Consider the following 18938-nt stretch of genomic DNA (forward strand, 5'->3'; position numbering starts at 1 on the left):
TTTATTGGTATCGAATAGGCCAGAGCAGAATCTGAGCCACCAGGTTGCCATGTAATATCCGAGGTCTCTGATACGTTAACGGTGTTCAGAATTCAGATAAATGGATGACCGTCAAATCATGACTGACTGATGAGCCAATCTGGTAGATCATAGAAAACTTTATACGCTTCTTCTAAACAATGCCAGAACTTGAGGATACTGTAGGTATTCAGCCGCTCCAGCTTCGGAATTATGAACTGGTCGAAATTTCATAGATCCCTTCACCTCTCCCCAAGTTTGGTGCTTGATCTCAATATCAACTCCCCTCTGAGCATTAAACCAAGATCTTGATATCCCAATCACACGCGGCACTGTCCATTTGTCCTTTCCTTCCGGCACAGCGGCTCACTCTTATTTTTTCCGGCAGCCAGATCAGTTTGCGTGATTGATTACACTTCCTTCCACTCTCTCTCTCTCTCTCGATGTCCTTTTTTCCGTCTCTGTACCGATCCACCTGCGTCTCCGAACCCTATCGTAATCCCTAGTCGATTTCTCACCGTGTTTGAACAGGAGAGAAACATCACTACCGGGCAGAATATAGAGGGAGAGAGGTAGAAAGAGAGAGAGAGAGAGGGAATAGTCGAAAGAGACTGTGTGTAACTCTAGCCTAATCAAACGGGCCAATGCACACTCTCACTTACATTCACTCACTTATGTGTACGCCCAAATTTGTGTTTCGTTTTTTTTATTGTTCACGGATTTGGGCTTTTTTCGCGGTTTTTTTGAAACGGACGGTGTTCGTATTTTCAAATTTTCATGGTTGTCATGGAGTTGATAGACCTGACTATATCCTAATTCTGAAAACCTTGATCCTATCACTAGGGATCTTACAGTATGTCCCTGATTTGGTTAAGTAGATAAACTTGATTTTCAGCCCAACTCACTTTTATCAACCAATTTCTGCAACAGATTGCTTCGAATCGCTCTTCCGCATAGCACGTTTCTGAAAACAAGACTCATTTTCTCATTAGTTGTACTACTCGCAAAAATAATTTCGAACAAAAAAGAAATTCGGGCGGAAACGAGATGAGGGGAGGTCTCTATTTATATTGGGTTGTAGGGTAGACACGAAAGAGGGACTCGTCTAATCTCTAATTTGTGAAATGAAACGGATATATCTAGAGCTGGAGGGAGAGTTGAAGAAGAGATGAACAATAACGTTATTTTTTCTTCCTTTCCTTTTTTGCCCCTTCTCATTCTCCATGGCGAACAAAACATTTTATGGGTCTCCTCCTTGTCTGAGCATACACCTTCTCTTCCACGTTTTTTTTGCTATTTTTCAACCTATTGGGAGAGAAGCGAAGGCCTTGTTGCATGCGAAATGAGAAGTAAAAGTGTTGAGTGGGAAAGACGAAAAAATTTTGAAGAAGTCACCCGTGACGACAAAAGTAGACAACTATCGGAATGAATGGGGCGGGAGGGTTTCTAAGTAGAAGCCCTACCGTCGGGGGTAGAAGATCTCGTTAACTCGTTGCGTGTGTGCTCCCATTCATGAAAATGTGCTTCAAGTACCGGACTAAGTAGTTCATCTAATTTCGGGAGCCGTCCTCCTCCTTCTTTTCGTGTTGACCTCTTCTCGCCGTTTTCCTCAAGTTTTGAAAGATGAGGTGACGAAGGAGCAAAAGTTGTGTGTGTCAAATGTGTATGCAAGAGGTTGCGTAATGCACTTTGTCCATCTCCCTCACTCCTTTTATTCTCTCCCACTCGGACGTTTCCTTTCCAAGGAGTTTTGATTAGGAGAACGACGGAACGAACGTCAGAGTTGAAGTGGTTTGACAGATATGGGGAAAGAATGAGGGATTCAGATCCAGCAATCTGGAAATCTAGATGGCAGTTGGAATTATGGAATCTGAAAAATTCTGCAATGTTAGGGAGCAACAGAATGATCGGAATTCAGAAATCGAGAAAGATCTATACCAATGTCCGCCTCGTAGAGCAGCTTCAGATGAGCATACCATCTCTAATTCATCCGTATAGTCTGGATTCAGCAGCACAGAGAACGGTTCCAGTTCGAAAAACCTGAACAAGTTCCCATCAGAAGTCTAGAGAATCTGATGCGAAGACGACGTCTGTTAAATCAAAATCTTTCCATTACAGTCGATTTGAAATACGTATCTCCCGATTTTGGCCTAAAACGCATAGTGCTATTAGTAAAATCGTCATGAATTCATTGCTCCTGAAATAGGTGTAAATTCATGTGTTCGTTTGCGCAGCTTTTATGTTTTCAGCTCCCCGCGGTCCTATTTTTGTAGACCGCTATCTCTATCTAGATTCGCAATTCATAAATTCCCATAGACTATATTCAATTTATATGGTAGGCATTGTCTGCTGTCGGCTCTTTGTACTGGTACCTACCAATCAATTCCATTAGTGATTTATTGCCTACTCATTCAGTCCTTTTTCCATTACACAGAATCGATTTACTTGAGGTTGGCACGCTGATAAACAACAAAACCATTCAAACAGTTTGTTTTCAGTTTTGCCGTCACTTTTCATTTCTGATACGAGCGTTAGTCACATATTAGTGATGCTCCGCCTCCTAGCCTTTTTTCCTCTCTAATGACTCATCAGAATCATTTGAAAATAAGAAGGAGAAGAAGAAACAAAACGATTGTCGATGTCTTCCCCACACCAGTCAAGTATCTTTATAAAATATACCAAAACCACTTGATGAATGTGTAGTTTTTCTCTTCATTTCGTTTTCCGGTTCTCTTATTGGTAACACAAAACGTCAATTAGTTTACCTATATTTGACACGATTCCTCTTCTTTTTGGGTGTCTGCGTTCTCTCTTGTAATAATTGGTTTATCAGTTATCATCACATTTGTCATCAGGTTATCAGTAACGCCACGTTGTCTCTCTCTTGTCAAGTTTTTTTCTTTTTCTGGCAGATTTTTTAGTGGAAAATCCGAGACCTGTAAGCCCTAAACTCCCGAAAAAGACGAAGTCTGTAGGGTCCGTAACGGCCACTTTTCAATTACATGACGTTTTACATTATAGGCCTCTGGATAGTTATCTTGTCGCACCATATGGCACCTCTCAATCCCTCTCCTCCTCCTCCTGCTTATTTTCAATTGAATTCACAATTGTTTTGCTGACTGACTTAGCAGAAAACGAGGTTGCAGGACACAATGACTAAATTGGGTTGCTCTCTTTCCTCCATGTATTCTCTCCGTCTCTCTCCTCCCTCGTTTTCGCGGATTCATTAGTCCTTAAGAGAGGCGTTCGCTCGAGTAGAGAGAGAGAGAGAGCAGAAAGGAAAAGCTTATTGTGTTTGGTAGAGCACCAACCAAGACCACCAGAAGGGCGAATTAGATCTGAAGGAGGAGGAGGAGGAAGAAGACGTCCGTCTAGTTAAGCTATGTGCAATTTATATGCGCAACGACGAGGCAAGCTTCTGGTCCCCCCATTTGCACCCTTGTTGTTGTTGTCCAATGGTTTGGTCAGTTTGGTTTGGAGCTGCTGGTCAGTCAGTCAGTTATCCCTCCGCCTCCCACATTTGGCTTAAGCCTTCCCTCCCGCCCATTGCTCATCTTTCCATTTTCTTCCGGTTGTTTCGATGGAGAATTTGAAACCAAAGCACCGCACCGATGTCTCCTAATTTCCCTAATTTCAACCGATTTCCTGGTCTTTTGTGGTCCTCCTTAAGTTCATGTTCGTAAAGCAAAGATTCGAGAGGAGCCGCCTCTTTTCTTGGCTCATTTCGAATGCATATGAATGAATGGGACTACTCTGGAGGAGGGGGTATATCAAGATTTTTTGATGAATCGTGTCTTTCCCCGTCTTCTGAAGCGAGTAGTCTTGAAGTGTAGTGGTGTCAAAAGTGAGTAATGGCTGGTAGTATTTGGTCCCCTTTGCGGTTGCAGCGTGTACTTTTATTTGCGAAAATTTGCTATTCTATAGTTTTGATCTCCTAGGTTTTTGACCTACACAGTTTTATTCCCGCTTTTTTCATTCCAATTGTTGGTCCTCTCTTGTTGGAGTAACTCCAATGCATTATGCTTTCTCTCTGTCTCTACACCTGCGTCTCGCAATCTCTCGTCTCTCCCTCCACTTTCGAAATCCATTCTTCCGTTTTTTTTTGTGTCCCGTTTCCTCCTCCCCATCCTCCGTTGCTTTTTTCATTCTCAGTTTTAGTTTTCTCCTCTGCTGGATTTTTCCCCTCCAACCGATTTTTGATCTGATCACAAGCAGATGTGATTTGTTGTAGTATTAAAATCGAATGGATCGGTGTGGTCCCCGTGTGCAAAAAAAAAATGCGGCGGCCGGCGTTATGAAGAGCGCTCGTTTGTGTGGAATTTGTGGACCCTCATTTTATTGAATTATACATTTTTCCGCTAGTCGAAATCTCTCTTGGTCCGTTTTTCTAGTGCATGTTTGAGCAAAATGCGAGCGGATTTGATTGCATTTATAAGAAGCTCACTCGGAGCCATTTGGTATCGGCTCGGCCACGTTCTGGAGCTTTTGGAAAATTGGAAAATTCCGATTCCGTCGATTGATCATGCTGAATTGTTTGTATTCTGATATTCGCTGAAATCAGAAATTTCAAAATTTTGTTATTGTAATGCTTCGAAAAACACGAGGTTTCTTTGTCTTCGGCTATGCTGAATCACGATTGGGCGTTTCCTGAAACGATCGATGATCGCCTAGAATACGAAGTCTCCGCCCATTTCCTCGATTTTAGCTTCTCTATTTCTTCACTTTCATTCGTCTCTAACATTATCTGTTCGTTGGATTTTTCGACGGGAAATATTATTTTCTGAAAAAATTAAATCAGTGTTTCCGTACTGAAATCAGCTCATCTTCGTTTATTTCAATGATTTCCTTTAAATTTCAAGCACCGCCCCTTTAGTTTTCACAATTTCGGCATTAAAAAACGCGTTTCTGATGACGAACTGATTTTTTTTTTCGAAAAACTGTGTTTTTCCTAATTTTTCCCTCTGAATAGCTCATAATTCGAAATATCTCGAACTGATCTTTGATGTGCTGTTCCGAAAACATTACCATTAGGAAAGCTCCGCCTACTCCTCCGAAAATATCGGATCACTCGATTACTCATGTTGTATTGTTTGTATTTTGGAATTCACTGAAATTCCGAAATTTCAACATTTTGTTATTGTAATGCTTGCAAAAACACGAGACCTCCTAGTCTTGGGCGGATCCTGAGACGATCAGCAGCTGATCGATGATCGCCTGAGAAGGCTCCGCCCACTTCAACTGTTTCAGCTTCTCTATTTCTCCTCTCTCTAACAATTTCTGTTTTTTGGATTGTCAGTTTTCATTTTTCGTGCGGTTCGTGTCGGTGGTGCCGCAATGAGATCATTTAATATTCCATCGGTCCATGGTGAATTGGCTTGAAGTATTTCAGCGATTATATCGATACTACTAGAAACGATAAGAAATACAAATAAAATCATTTTTCGAGCTCAACGAGCCAAGAATTTCAATTCCTTCGCGGATAACTTTAGAAATTTTTAAAAATAAATGAATTTTTCGATTCCTATTAAAGGAACATTCCCACAAGAAAAGCTCCACCTACTCCCACTTCCTCGGTCTCTTTATCTCTCGCTCTCTTCTCCGTGTAATTATTTTTCTTCGTTTTATTATCAATTCCATCAAAATCAATCTTTATTCCAGAGGCTACACAGAAGACATGGCCTGGAGATTTACAGCGTCGAAATTCAAGAACACGACGCCGAAAATTCCGAAGAAGGAGGTAATTTTGTTATAGATCTATTATGCATGTCACTTAATTAATTTATTATTATTTTTTTCAATTTTTTATCACTAATCACCCCGCCTCTTCCCCACCCACTGTATGCTTCCTGCTCTATGTGTGTACTGCTACTACTTCTACCCCATTTTTCTTGTGACGTCTTCTCCTTGGTTTGCTTCCAGAATGATGGCGAACAAGGAGTGTTTGGTGGTGACGATGCAGATGCAGACGTCGATGGCGTGGCCTATTCGCATCTCGGAAATCATTCGACACTGCTTCTCGACGATACCATCATTAAATCTGAGACGAAAGAGACTGTGGTGACGTGCAAACTTAAAATCCACACGGTCCGTTTCGGTTTTTATCACTTTTCATTTATCCCCCGCCCCCTCGTTGTCCCATGTCCAGTTGTCCGTTCTTGTTTCAGTTTTGCACACATAGATAGAAATTGGCTGAAATTTGTTTGAAACCTCCCAACTGAAAAAAATTCTGATTCCAGGATACAATCTTCGATGTGCCAGTCGGAAACCTCTCGTGTACAAATGACGGAATCCACGCCAGCGCGGATTTCCTCGCGTTCCACATCGAGGGAGAGGGCGGCAAGCTGGGTGTGCTCCCGATCGGTGCCAAAGGGCGGCGGACGCGAAACGATATTTGGATTATTGCGGCTCATGGAGGTAAGGGATCTAGTTTTAAGATCGTCGCTCGTATAAAAAAGTACTAGGTGTACGTTCACTTTCACCCCCCAACTCCATCACAATTGCCCCCCACCTGCACGGTAGAGAATGGCCCCCCATTTTCCTTTCATTATCGATTCAGTTTTAAAAATTCGTGACCTTTCAATGCACCGCGTGTCCCTCGTGTTCGTAGTAGCAGTTCGTTTTTATTAGGATTTCTTATTTATTTCGACTTATCGAAGACTCCAGAATGGTTATAGAGGCAAGTAGGGACCATTAGGGGTAAGTAAGGGTCATGTGTGAACTCTATTGGGGGTGATTATGAATACATGGACTAGTTCCACATTCCTCCCCCACTCTGATAAGGATTCCATAATTGCCCCCCATGTAAAAATAGGGGGGCAATTGTGAACTCTATGGGGGGTGATTGTGGAAACTTGGAGTAGTTCCACATTCCTCCCCCACATTTTCAGGCTCAACAATTAGTTTTACTCTTAATCTTAGGCTTAGGCTTCTTCTGAATCTTAGGCTTAGGCTTCTTCTAAATCTTAGGCTTAGGCTTCTTCTAAATCTTAGGCTTAAGTTTTTTCTAAATCTTAGGCTTAGGTTCAAAGATTATGTCTTTACTCGAACCGGGCGGGGGCAATTGTGGAAACATATAGTACTTCCACTTTCCTCCCCCACTCTGATAGTGATTCCATGATTGCCCCCCATGGGGGGGAGATAATATACCGTACAAGTAGGGGGGCAATTGTGAACTTCATTGGGGGTGATAGTGGAAGTATACCTAAGGGTTCAGAATGACCCCCCATTCCCGTTCTTGGGGGGCGATCATGGACTGTCGAAAGTTCATGATCACCCCCCGCTCTGTTATAACCCCCCACCATGGAATCACACCCCAAACCTGTGGGATGGGGGGTGATACCATAACGTGGGGGGTCCTTCCGGAGTGGGGGGCGATTGTGGAAATATACCAAGTACTATTCTTACAGAACAAGTGAGCGACTTTGGATTCATGACATATGCCGATCAGCTTCTCGCCACGTGTAGCCGAGACGAGCCGGTGAAGATTTGGAAGCTCTCACGTGACAGTAGCCCACAGCTTGCCACAGAAGTCGACGTGGGCGCCGGAGTCATCACAGAGTGCCTTCGCGCTCACTCGACCGCGGACAACATTTTGGCTGTTGGATCACACAACTCGGCCTACATTACGGATATCTCAACGAAACGGGTCGCCATCGAGTTGTCGGGTATCACTGACAAAGTTCAGTCGATGGATTGGAGTGAAGACGGACGGCTGCTGGCTGTCAGCGGGGACAAGGGACGACAGATTGTGGTGTACGATCCACGTGCGAGTACCGAGCCGATTCAGACGCTGGAAGGACACGGTGGAATGGGAAGAGAGGCTCGTGTGCTGTTTGCTGGAAATCGTCTTATTTCGACTGGATTCACAACGGTAAGTGGTGGTAGTGAAGTGAGATGATTTGTTAGAAGAAAACACTTTTCAGAAACGCATCCAAGAAGTCCGTGCCTACGATACTGGTAAATGGGGTGCCCCAATTCACACTCAAGAGTTCGTCTCCACAACCGGAGTGCTCATCCCTCACTACGATCCGGATACTCGGCTCGTCTTCTTGTCCGGAAAAGGAACGAACAAACTGTTCATGTTGGAGCTTCAGGATCGTCAACCATACCTCTCGCACGTCTTCGAGCTCACGCTTCCCGAGCAGACACTCGGAGCGACAGTTGGTGCGAAGCGACGTGTTCATGTGATGGACGGAGAGGTGGACACCTACTATCAGCTGACGAAGAACTCGATTGTCCCCACACCGTGCATTGTTCCTCGTCGATCCTATCGTGACTTCCACACTGATTTGTTCCCGGATACTCGTGGCGCCGAGCCAGGATGCAACGGAAACGAGTGGTTGAGTGGAACGAATGCGATGCCACCGAAGATGTCGTTGGGCCCTTCGACGACTTCCTCATCACCACCACCACCAGAACCGATGCCACCAGTGCAGCAAGCCGTCGCTCCGCCACGTCCAATGTCGATGTCGTCGGCGAGCAATGTGATTCCGAATGGAAAGTCGACGAACGCACCAGCTGTGGCCGCGGCACGCAAAGAAGAGGTTCGAGAGCTCGATTATGGAGTTGTTGAGAAAGAGAACGGGTCATCTGCTCCCGCCAGATCCAATGGAATCGTCAAGTCAACGACTGCACACACTCCAAGCGCCGAGACCAACAGCACTCAAGGAGACTCTTCCCCAATCTCATCGATCTCACCGGATCCGATCACTGTCGTCAGCGCCGTTGCTCACTCCGCGCCGAGAGTCACGCCAGCCAGCCTAGTCACTGGATCTGTCTCCACACCGAACGTCGTTGGGCCAGCATTTGGAGAGAAACCGAAGGAGGCCGCACCAGTCAATTTCCGTAAACCGATCGGAGCATCGAATCGTGTCCCGCTCTCTCAACGTGTTCGTCCGAAGTCGTGTGTCGTCGGACAGATAACTTCTAAGTTCCGCCACGTCGACGGTCAACAGGGAACCAAATCCGGTCAAGTCTTCTCGAATCTTCGGAATGTCAACACTCGTCTGCCGCCAGAGTCGAACGGAGTGTGCTGCTCGAACAAGTATGCCGCCGTGCCACTCGCCGGCCTTGGTGTCGTTGGAATCTATGATGTGGATGCGCCTGGAAAGCTGCCAGATGGAGTCATGGATGGTATTTACAATAAGTCGACTATCACCGATCTCCAGTGGAATCCGTTCGATGAGTCTCAGTTGGCAGTTGGAACGGATTGTGGACAAATCAATTTGTGGAGATTCTCGGAATCAGATGGACCACGAAACGAGATGGAGCCGGAGAAGACGATCAAGATTGGTGGAGAGAAGATCACCTCGTTGAGATGGCATCCGCTGGCTGCTAACCTCATGGCTGTCGCTTTATCGAACAGTACTATCGAGCTGTGGGATGTGGACGAGGGAAGATTGTACAGTCGATTCGTGAATCACACTGGTGGAATTCTGAGTATCGCCTGGTCGGCTGGTGGACAGAGAATCGCTTCTGTCGGAAAAGATGCAAAACTTTTCGTCCACGAGCCAGCCACCGCCGAGCATCGTGTCTACGAGCGAAGTGCGGTTGTCGAGTCGACACGTGCCGCCCGTGTGCTCTTCGCGTGTGACGATCGGATTGTCATCGTCGTGGGAATGACGAAGAGCTCGCAACGACAGGTTCAGATGTACGACGCGACGACGACGGATCTCCGCCACATCTACACTCAAGTCATTGATTCGGCCACTCAACCGCTCGTCCCTCACTACGATTACGACTCGAATGTGCTGTTTTTGAGTGGAAAAGGTGATCGATTTGTGAACATGTTCGAGGTGATCTACGACTCGCCGTATCTGTTGCCGTTGGCGCCGTTCATGTCGCCGGTTGGAAGTCAGGGAATCGCGTTCCATCATAAGATCAAGTGAGTTTCAGATCATTTCAAGTTTTGAAAAACTAGAAACTCGTTGTTACAGATGCAATGTGATGGCTGTGGAGTTCCAAGTGTGCTGGCGTCTCTCCGATAAGAATCTCGAGCAAATCGTGTTCCGTGTGCCACGTATCAAGAAGGACGTCTTCCAAGACGACCTGTTCCCGGATGCACTTGTCACTTGGGAGCCACTTACAACTGCGGCGAAATGGATGACCGGACAGGAGACACCGTTGCCGGTGTTCCGCTCGTTGAAACCTGATGGAATTTCCTCGTCGAGTGAGTGAAGTTATAGATTTTCAGATTATACAAAACAATTTTCAGTCCCACGCCCGATCGCCGCCGCAATCCGTCACTCTGACATGCCGACGTCTTCAGCGACACCGTCGTCTTCGTCTGGAGTCACACCAACGGCTTCTTCTTCATCTGGAGCACAGCATCATCATCATTCTCACCACCATCACCACCACCCAACATCCACCTCATCATCATCATCGTCCCACCCGACACCAATCGCCAGAAACATGCAGAGCTGTGCAGTGGAGAGTGCTCACACTCCGGATCGTCAACAGGTGAGAGAGAGAAATCACCACGATGAGTGGTCGACTGAAGAGGAGGAGGAGTCGGCGGAGACTGGAGACTCTGAATACTTTACTGATGAGAATCAGTCGTCGCAAGACCACCGGTTTCTAGTAGATTTGAGTGACGAAGGGGCGGAGCCTCGCGTGTTGAAAGAAGAGCCTAAGGAGGCGGAGCCAAGAGTTCGTATTCCGGCGTGTCTTTTGTCTCCAAAAGATAACGGAGAAGAGGATGAGGATGATGAGGATTATGACGTAAGCCGTCTTGTCTTCTGAATCTTCTCAGAATTTTTCTTATATTCAGGTCATTGAGACGTATCTATAAATAATTTTTGCACTGGTTTTCCCACCGGTAAGATGATGTATAATGTACAGTCGATGTCATGATATCCACACACCTTTGTCTCTCTCTTTCTCAAAAAATTTTGGGTTGAAATTTTATTTTTTCTCGCTATTTTGGTTCAAAACTACTACTCTCTCGCTGATATGCAATGAGAATGCGAACATTTTATTTTCTTTTCGGTCATGGCTTCCTCCTTCTTTTTTCGATTCTCCTCTTCCCGCTCTACCAACCCCCTTTGTCTGTTTTGTCTTGTCTTCGCAGCAAAAAATCTGAATCGGAGGCTGAAAATAGCAGTTATTTATTTCAAATTATAATATAATTATTTCCAGGTCGCCGCCTCGTGGTCGACAAAAATCGACATGGACACTCGTCTCGAACAAGATCAGATGGAGGGTGTCGATGAGACGGAATGGAATCAGTAGACCTTATTTCTATGTTTGTGTTTTTCTTTTTCTGTCTCATGATACCATCTTTTTTGTTCTTTTTTTTCTTTTTTTGCAAATCACAAAATCCCCTCTCCACACACACAACTCATGCTCTCAATGTTTCTTCTCTCGCTTTTCCTCTCGATGATTTGACACTGAAAAACATTATTGACGCTTTATTATAAACTTCGGATAGTCTGTCTCACCGCGCCTCCTCCATCTTCGTACCATGTTCCATTTTTATTTATTATTCCCTCGAATCCATCCCCCTTTTCTTTGCCTGAAATTCCCCGTTATGTGTCTTCTCTCCAATGACTTACCTAGTGTTTGTATGTCCCACTTTATCCCCACCCTATCGTACCGTGTCCGTGTTTTTTTTCGCCTAGTCTTTTTTCTCACCGTTTTTCATGTCTTTTTCTCTCTTTCTCGGTCGATGTGTTTTAGCATCAGAGCATCCACGTAGCTTTCCCTTTTATTTTCTTCCCCCGCCCCCTGAACCCATCCACTGCTCCTATCAATCAAATCATCACCGCCAAATCGCCCATTCTATACTGTGTTTCAATGAAATAAACTGTAGAGAATTGTAAATATAATTTTTAGAACTCTTTATTCTGTCGATTTGAAGAATCATCTCGGAAAAATCACTGTTTCTCATTCTGAATTTTGAAAGAATCTGAAAATGCGAAGAGGCCAAATGTCGTCATATCTGACGCATTGTACGCAATGACACCGTCACGTTAAAATGCACGTACTGGAAAAAAAACACGGTGATTTTCTCGGAACCACTTGGTTAGATTTCTAGGCCATCACAATGGCGGCCGCGAGCAAACCCGCTCAAATGCACCGTTGAAATTTCTAGACCCTCAACTTTGGCTTGAATTTTCTCAAATTAAACGCGTCAGTTCCGGAAAAAAAGGCGTTACAACTCTTAAGAAAATAGTGGACAATTTTTAACAATAAGTTTCACTTTATAAATTCCTGAGCTTCACAGTTTAATTTTCCATTCACTTTTCTTGCAGTGTAAAAAATTATTCCATGTTTCGAATGCGCTCTACCTGCACGTGCGAGAGAAGAGAGACGCAGAGCCAAACGCGTGCCGCAGTTGCAAAAACCGCGTGCCAGGTTTACATCCCGACTCCGCCCATTTTATTTTCCACTGCGGCCGAACTTTTTGAGCGCTACCTACTAGCTGGTTCCGAAAAAATCACCGTGAAAAAATCAGCGCCAAATAAATAATTTTGAATTTTATAGTTTTTCCTCATAAAAAAGGCTAAAATCTCTGAAAATCAAACTTTTCCAGGCATGGGGTTAATCCAACGTCTACCACAAGACGTGGTGAATCGAATGGCAGCTGGTGAAGTGCTCGCCAGACCGTGTAACGCAATCAAGGAGCTCGTCGAGAATTCATTAGACGCCGGTGCCACCGAAATCATGGTTAATATGCAGAATGGGGGTCTGAAGCTTCTTCAAGTGTCGGATAACGGGAAAGGCATCGAGCGGGACGATTTCGATCTCGTTTGTGAGCGATTCGCCACGTCGAAACTTCAGAAATTCGAAGATTTGATGCACATGAAGACGTACGGATTCAGAGGAGAGGCATTGGCTTCGTTGAGCCACGTGTCGAAAGTGAATATTGTTTCGAAGAGAGAAGATGGGAAATGCGCGTATCAGGCTAATTATTTGGGTGAGAGAAAGGGGAAAAGCGCCCAAGGCACGCCAGAAATCGGCAAAATCCTGATTTCCAGATGGAAAAATGCTGGCACCGACGAAACCAGCAGCCGGAAAAAACGGGACATGCATCACGGCGACCGATCTTTTCTATAATCTTCCGACACGTCGAAACAAGATGACAACTCACGGAGAAGAGTCGAAAATGGTTCATGACACCATTCTTCGATTCGCCATTCATCGACCGTACGTGGTGGCGTCTTTCTGATGGTTTCTGCCTGAAATTTGTTAGACAGCGCGCCCACGGCACGCCAGCAACGAAAAATTTCAAATTTCTAGAGGAAAATTGAAGAAAAACGGCGATTTTTCGAGATTTTCTTCTAGGAAATCGCGCCCATGGCACGCCAGACACAAACTTTTTTCCTATATAATCTCGATAAAACAAGTACAACTGGAATTTCTGAAAACTCAGTTGAAATTGACGAAAATAGTGTAATCTACCAATAAAGTTTCATTGGAAACGCGCCAAAGGCACGTCAGAAAAAGAAAAAATGCTGAAAAACAGAGAAAAACAGCGATTTTTTCTGAAATTTTCTTGTTGAAAACGCGCCAGAGGCACCCCAGACACTGAAAAACCTGAAAATCCTGTTAAAATTGGCGAAAACTGATATTTTTTCAATTTACCAAAGAAGTTTTTATGCGAAAATGCGCCAAAGGCACGCCAGAAATTTAAACTGCTGAAAATAGTGAAAAACAGCGATTCTCAGAGTTTATTTTTCATAAAATCGCGCCAGAGGTACGCCAGGAACAGAAAAATCTGAAAATTCTTTTAAAATTGGCAAAAAACTGCTGTTTTCCCCAATTTTCCAAAAAATCTGATTGAAAATGCGCCAAAGGCACGCCAGATAATGAAAATTGCTGAAAAATAGTGAAAAACAGCGATTTCCAAAAAAAATTTCTTGTTAAAAACGCACCAGAACCACCCCAGACACTGAAAATACTGAAAATCCTGTTAAAATTGGCGAAAACTGATATTTTTTCAATTTACCAAAGAAGTTTTTATTGAAAATGCGCCAAAGGCACGCCAGATATCAAACATTTGTAATTGAAATTAAAGAAAACCAGCGGTTTTTAAAAGCTATTTTTTCATAAAACCGTGCCAAAGGCACGCCAGCAGACAAATAAGGCTTACCTTACTGAAAAAATCCATTTCTAACCGCCTGGTACTCGTATGTGTGTGCGCAAGAGTCAATTCACAGATTATGTCTCTTGCTGGACAGCATTTACGGGTAGCAGGTGGAAATGGAAAGTAGGGAGAATATTATGACTTCGGGATAGAATGAATAATTTCAGAGAGCTGTTTATACCCAGTTTTTTCCAGCGAAATTTCGCGGTTTTGAAGATACAAGAATACAGAAAAATGTGAAAATTGCTATAGATCAAAAAGTTTGAAGATGGAAAATATCATGCCTAAAATCGCTTTTTTTTCCAAATTTTCAACTGAACAAGTATATTTTCAGAGACGTCTCATTCGCGCTCCACCAGAATCAATCAAGTGATTTTCGAACGAAAGGCGACGGAAATTTCCGGAATGTTGTGTGCACTTTGTTGGGAAGAGATTTGGCGGATGTATGGAATTTACGAAATCTCAAAGCTCCGCCCTTTTAGGCCACGCCCACTTTTGCAATTTAATAGCACAGATCAGATTTATTTCGTTAGTTTCTAAAATGTGCGGCAAACTTGCAAAAGTGGGCGGAGCTACGATTATCAGCGAAATGTTGGCTATGATATTAAGTCACGCCCACTTTCCCCTTTGATGCGCGCGGTAAACTTGCTGAAGTGGGCGTGACTTATAGTGGGCGGAACTTCATCTTTCTAAATGTATTTTACGAAATCTCAAAGTTCCGGCATTTCTAGGCCACGCCCACTTTTGCACGTTCTACGCAAAAATCAGTATATGCGAATTCACAAATATCGCGAATTTCGTTAGTATCTGAACTGTGCGGCAAACTTGCAAAAGTGGGCGGAGCTACCAGTTTCAGCGAAATTTTGGAAATGATTTTAAGCCACACCCACTTCTGATCGGTCTTTTATGCTCTGAAGTGGGCGGAGCTCCATTTTTCTAATCACAAACAAAAAAAACCAAGTTCATTTTTATGTTCTACGAAATCTCAAAGCTCCGCCCTTTCTAGGCCACGCCCACTTTTGCAATTTAATAGCACAGATCAGATTTATTTCGTTAGTTTCTAAACTGTGCGACGAACTTGCAAAAGTGGGAGGAGCTATTCCGAATTTCAGAAATGCTGACAATGATTTTAAGTCACGCCCACTTCTGATCGGTCTTTTATACTCTGATGCGCGCGCGGAAGTGGGCGGAGCTTCATTTCTTTTCCAAAGAATATATTTTCCAGACGGTGCTGCCACTATCCCTTGAATCGACTCGTCTGAAATTCAAATTCACTGGAAACGTATCGAAACCAATCGCCTCCGCCACGTCGAAAAATTCTCAAAATCGAAAAACGAGTCGTTCATTCTTCAGTGTCTTCATCAACGGACGAAGTGTTCGGTGTGATATTTTGAAGCATCCGATAGACGAAGTCCTTCAGAATCGTTCTCTATTCTGTCAATTCGTGGCACTTCATCTGGAAATCGATGAGACACGAATTGATGTAAATGTGCATCCGACGAAGAGTTCTGTGATTTTTCTAGAGAAAGAGGAGATTATTGAGGAGATTCGGGAGTATTTCGAGAAGTTTGTCAGCGATATTTTTGGATTCGAGCCAAGGGGAAATGTGAAAGACGAGGAGGATCAGGAGGCGGAGTTCTCATTTTCACAAGTTCCGATAATCAATATGCAATCGATTAAATCGATCGAAGCGATCAGAAGACCCTCTGTTTCCAATGAAAAAGGTGGGTGCTGGCGTGCCTGAGACGCTTTTTGAACTATTAGCTCGGCGCAGTTATTACAACTGCGCTCCACCGAAATATGAAACACTATTTTCTTCGGTTTCGGTAGAGCGCGATTGTAAGAAGCGTGTGCCGTGTTAATATCCATATTTCAATTTCCAGAATTCAAACCAAGCCCAACATCGTGGAAAACCGAAAAGAAACGAGTAGATCACATGGAAGTCCGAACGGATGCAAAAGAACGAAAAATCGACGAATTCGTTGTGAGATGTCCTGGACTGAAAAGACCTCGAACGGATTCAGAAGACGTTTTTCGGGACGAAGAAGAAGACGTCGATGAACGGATTCAGAGGAATCTAGAGTTCAATGATGAGGTGTCGATGGTGTCGGTGGCGAGTACGGTGGATAGACGATTGAATGAATCACAGGATTTGGGGGAGGATGAAGAGTTGGAGTGTGCGGTTAGTAAGGGACATCCGGACTGACAGGAGATACAGACAGACTCTATGCAAATGTGCTCCACTGATGACGTAGGCATAAAGACAAAAAAGACATATAAGGTTTGAAGCAAATTGGGTCCCGTCCCAAAAGCTACAGTACCCCACGCCGGATTACTGTAGCTTTCGCGGCGGGATCCAATTTGCTTCAAACCTAGTAATGATTATACTCATTCAAAGCGTCGTGGCGAGCTGAATCGGAATTTGTATGTTTGATGGCTGAATTGTCGGATCCTAGGCCACCAGAGCTGGAAAAGTGGGAAAATTGAGTTTTCGATGGAAAATCGCCCAAAAGTGCGTTTTTATGTGGAAAATCTCATTCTTGACATAAAAAGGAATCTGGAAAACGTCATTTTGGATTGAAAACACGAATTTCAAGACAAAATTCTGAAAAAATATGACTGAAACGCGGAATTTTATCATAAAAAGTATCTGAAACGCGTTTAGACGAATTTCTGATCTATTATGAAGATATCTGGACACCAGAGTTGTACGGAATGTGATTTTTCAGTTTCCGGAATCCGGAACTGGAATGAGATTTTTTTTAATTTCCGGAATCCGGAACGAGATTTTAGATTTTCCGGAATACGGAATCCGGAACCGGAATCAAATTTTCGAAATGCGGAATCCGGAATCCGGAACCGGAATGACGAAAAAACCCGGATTCCGGAATCCGGAATGATTCGATAAATTTGCAAGGCCAAGTCATTTTTTCGAGTGTTTTTAATGATATATAAAGTTAAAAACCACTTTTGAGGTTGAAAACCGAAAAAGAAGTAATGCAGTTGCCTTTAAAACTCAAAAAAAAATGTTAAAATTTAAACTTCAGGATTTCGGAAAAAAATTCAAAAAACCGGAATCCGGAATCCGGAATCGGAATGAAAATTTTCATTTTCCGGAATCGTGAACCGGAAACGGAATGTCAAAAAAAACCCGGAATTCCGGAATCCGGATTCCGGACAACTATGCTGGACACACATATAGATATTAAAAGAAGATGTTTTTCCTAAACCACCTTTATTTTCCAGACAACTCACCGTGAATTCCAATTCGAATCCCTCGAAACTCTCCGCAAACAAATCGTCTCGAATGCCTCCCTTTCCCTCCGTGAACTCATCAGAACCAGCACTTTCGTCGGCTCAATCGACCCGGAGACCGTCCTGATTCAATTCGGCACTTCACTATTCCAAATGAATTTCTCCGCGGTTCTCCGCGAATTCTTCTACCAAATCTCCATTTTTTCATTTGGAAATTATGGATCGTATCGGTTGGACGATGAGCCACCGGCAGTCATCGAACTATTGGAATTGATTGGGGACGTGAGTAAAACCGATGAGAATTATAAGGATTTCGGAGTATTCTGTGATGAGGGAGCGAGGATCGAAGCAGAGATTTTATTGGCTCAACATTCGGAGTTGCTTCATGATTATTTTGCGATTAAAATGGAATGGATTGGCGAAATACCAGATGAGAGGAGGTATAATTTTCAGCTTGGCGCTCCTTTGACGCGTTTTCATGTACCTGAGGTTATGGTAGACGTATACCTTCAACGTCATCCAAGTTTTCGAACTCTCAGTCTGGCGTACCTTTGACGTGTTTTATTTCATAAAACATGTTTCTTTTGTGAGAAAATGGCTTTTCTGAACATTTTTTTTCGAAAATGTCTAAAAATTAGAAATTTTCTTGCAATACAACTGGCGTGCCTTCGACGCGTTTTCACGCTTCGTATCTGTCACTGATTGTCAGCTTTTTTAGGGAGCACGCCCATGGCCCACCAGACACAACTATTCTGTGAAAAAATGAATGAAAACATCGATTTTTCCTTGAAATTTCGATAAAACCGCGCCTTTGGTGCGCCAGTAACTGGAATATCTGAAAACTTAGTGAAAATAGACGAAAATAGTCTAATTTACCAAGAAAGTTTGCTTGTAAAAGCGCCAAAGGCACGCCAGATAATGAAAAATCTGTAGAAAATTCAAGAAAACCAGCGATTTTTGCTTTTGTATGCATTTTTTCATATATTCTATTTCATTTTCAGACTCCACGTCACAGAGATTCCGTCGCTTGTCCATCATTATGTACCGCAACTCGAAAAACTTCCATTCCTCATCGCCTCTCTAATTTTGGACGTCGACTATGATGATGTGAGTTTCAACATATTTCAACCTATTATATTCACGGCATGCTTCTTACAACCGCGCTCTACTGAAACCGAGAAATATTGTAAGCGAAATTGAGAGACTCAGAGAAAAAGAGACATTTTTCAAGAGCATTTCGGGCGAGCGCAGTTGTAAAAACTGTGACGAGCTAATATTTTCTGATAATTTAATCATTTCCCGTTTTTCAGGAGCAAAAATGTTTCGAATCGATCTCTCGTGCTATCGGAGATCTCTTCACAATTCACACTCATTTCATAACCGCCGAGAAGAAGGTGTCAGAATTCTCGACGATGCACTGGAAGCCACTCATCAAACAGATACTAATGCCACTTGTCAAACGGAAATTCATCCCTCCCGAGCATTTTAAGGAGCGGGAAGTTATTAAACAACTCGCAGATTCTCATGATTTATACAAAGTTTTTGAGAGATGTGGATCTTGAAATTTTGAAAATAA

At 43.5% G+C, this 18938-nt stretch overlaps 2 protein-coding genes across 2 annotated transcripts; one reads left to right on the forward strand and one right to left on the reverse strand.

Annotated features, from left to right (window-relative positions):
- Positions 1 to 10309: 10309 nt before the first annotated feature.
- Positions 10310 to 12686, reverse strand: GCK72_008752 (uncharacterized protein; the record flags this gene model as incomplete). Its single annotated transcript, XM_053727019.1, has 2 exons — positions 10310 to 10549; positions 12546 to 12686. The coding sequence occupies 2 exons, from the start codon at positions 12684 to 12686 to the stop codon at positions 10310 to 10312; spliced, it is 381 nt and encodes a 126-aa protein (XP_053586596.1).
- Positions 12556 to 18924, forward strand: GCK72_008753 (uncharacterized protein; the record flags this gene model as incomplete). The annotated part of the gene is made up of 8 exons (XM_053727020.1): positions 12556 to 12937; positions 12999 to 13167; positions 14442 to 14550; positions 15333 to 15831; positions 15991 to 16289; positions 17354 to 17802; positions 18364 to 18469; positions 18673 to 18924. 8 exons carry the CDS (start codon positions 12556 to 12558, stop codon positions 18922 to 18924), a joined length of 2265 nt encoding a protein of 754 aa, XP_053586597.1.
- Positions 18925 to 18938: the final 14 nt, after the last annotated feature.

The sequence above is a fragment of the Caenorhabditis remanei genome, chromosome III (assembly GCF_010183535.1).
Source record: "Caenorhabditis remanei strain PX506 chromosome III, whole genome shotgun sequence".
Taxonomy (NCBI): Eukaryota; Metazoa; Nematoda; class Chromadorea; order Rhabditida; family Rhabditidae; genus Caenorhabditis; species Caenorhabditis remanei.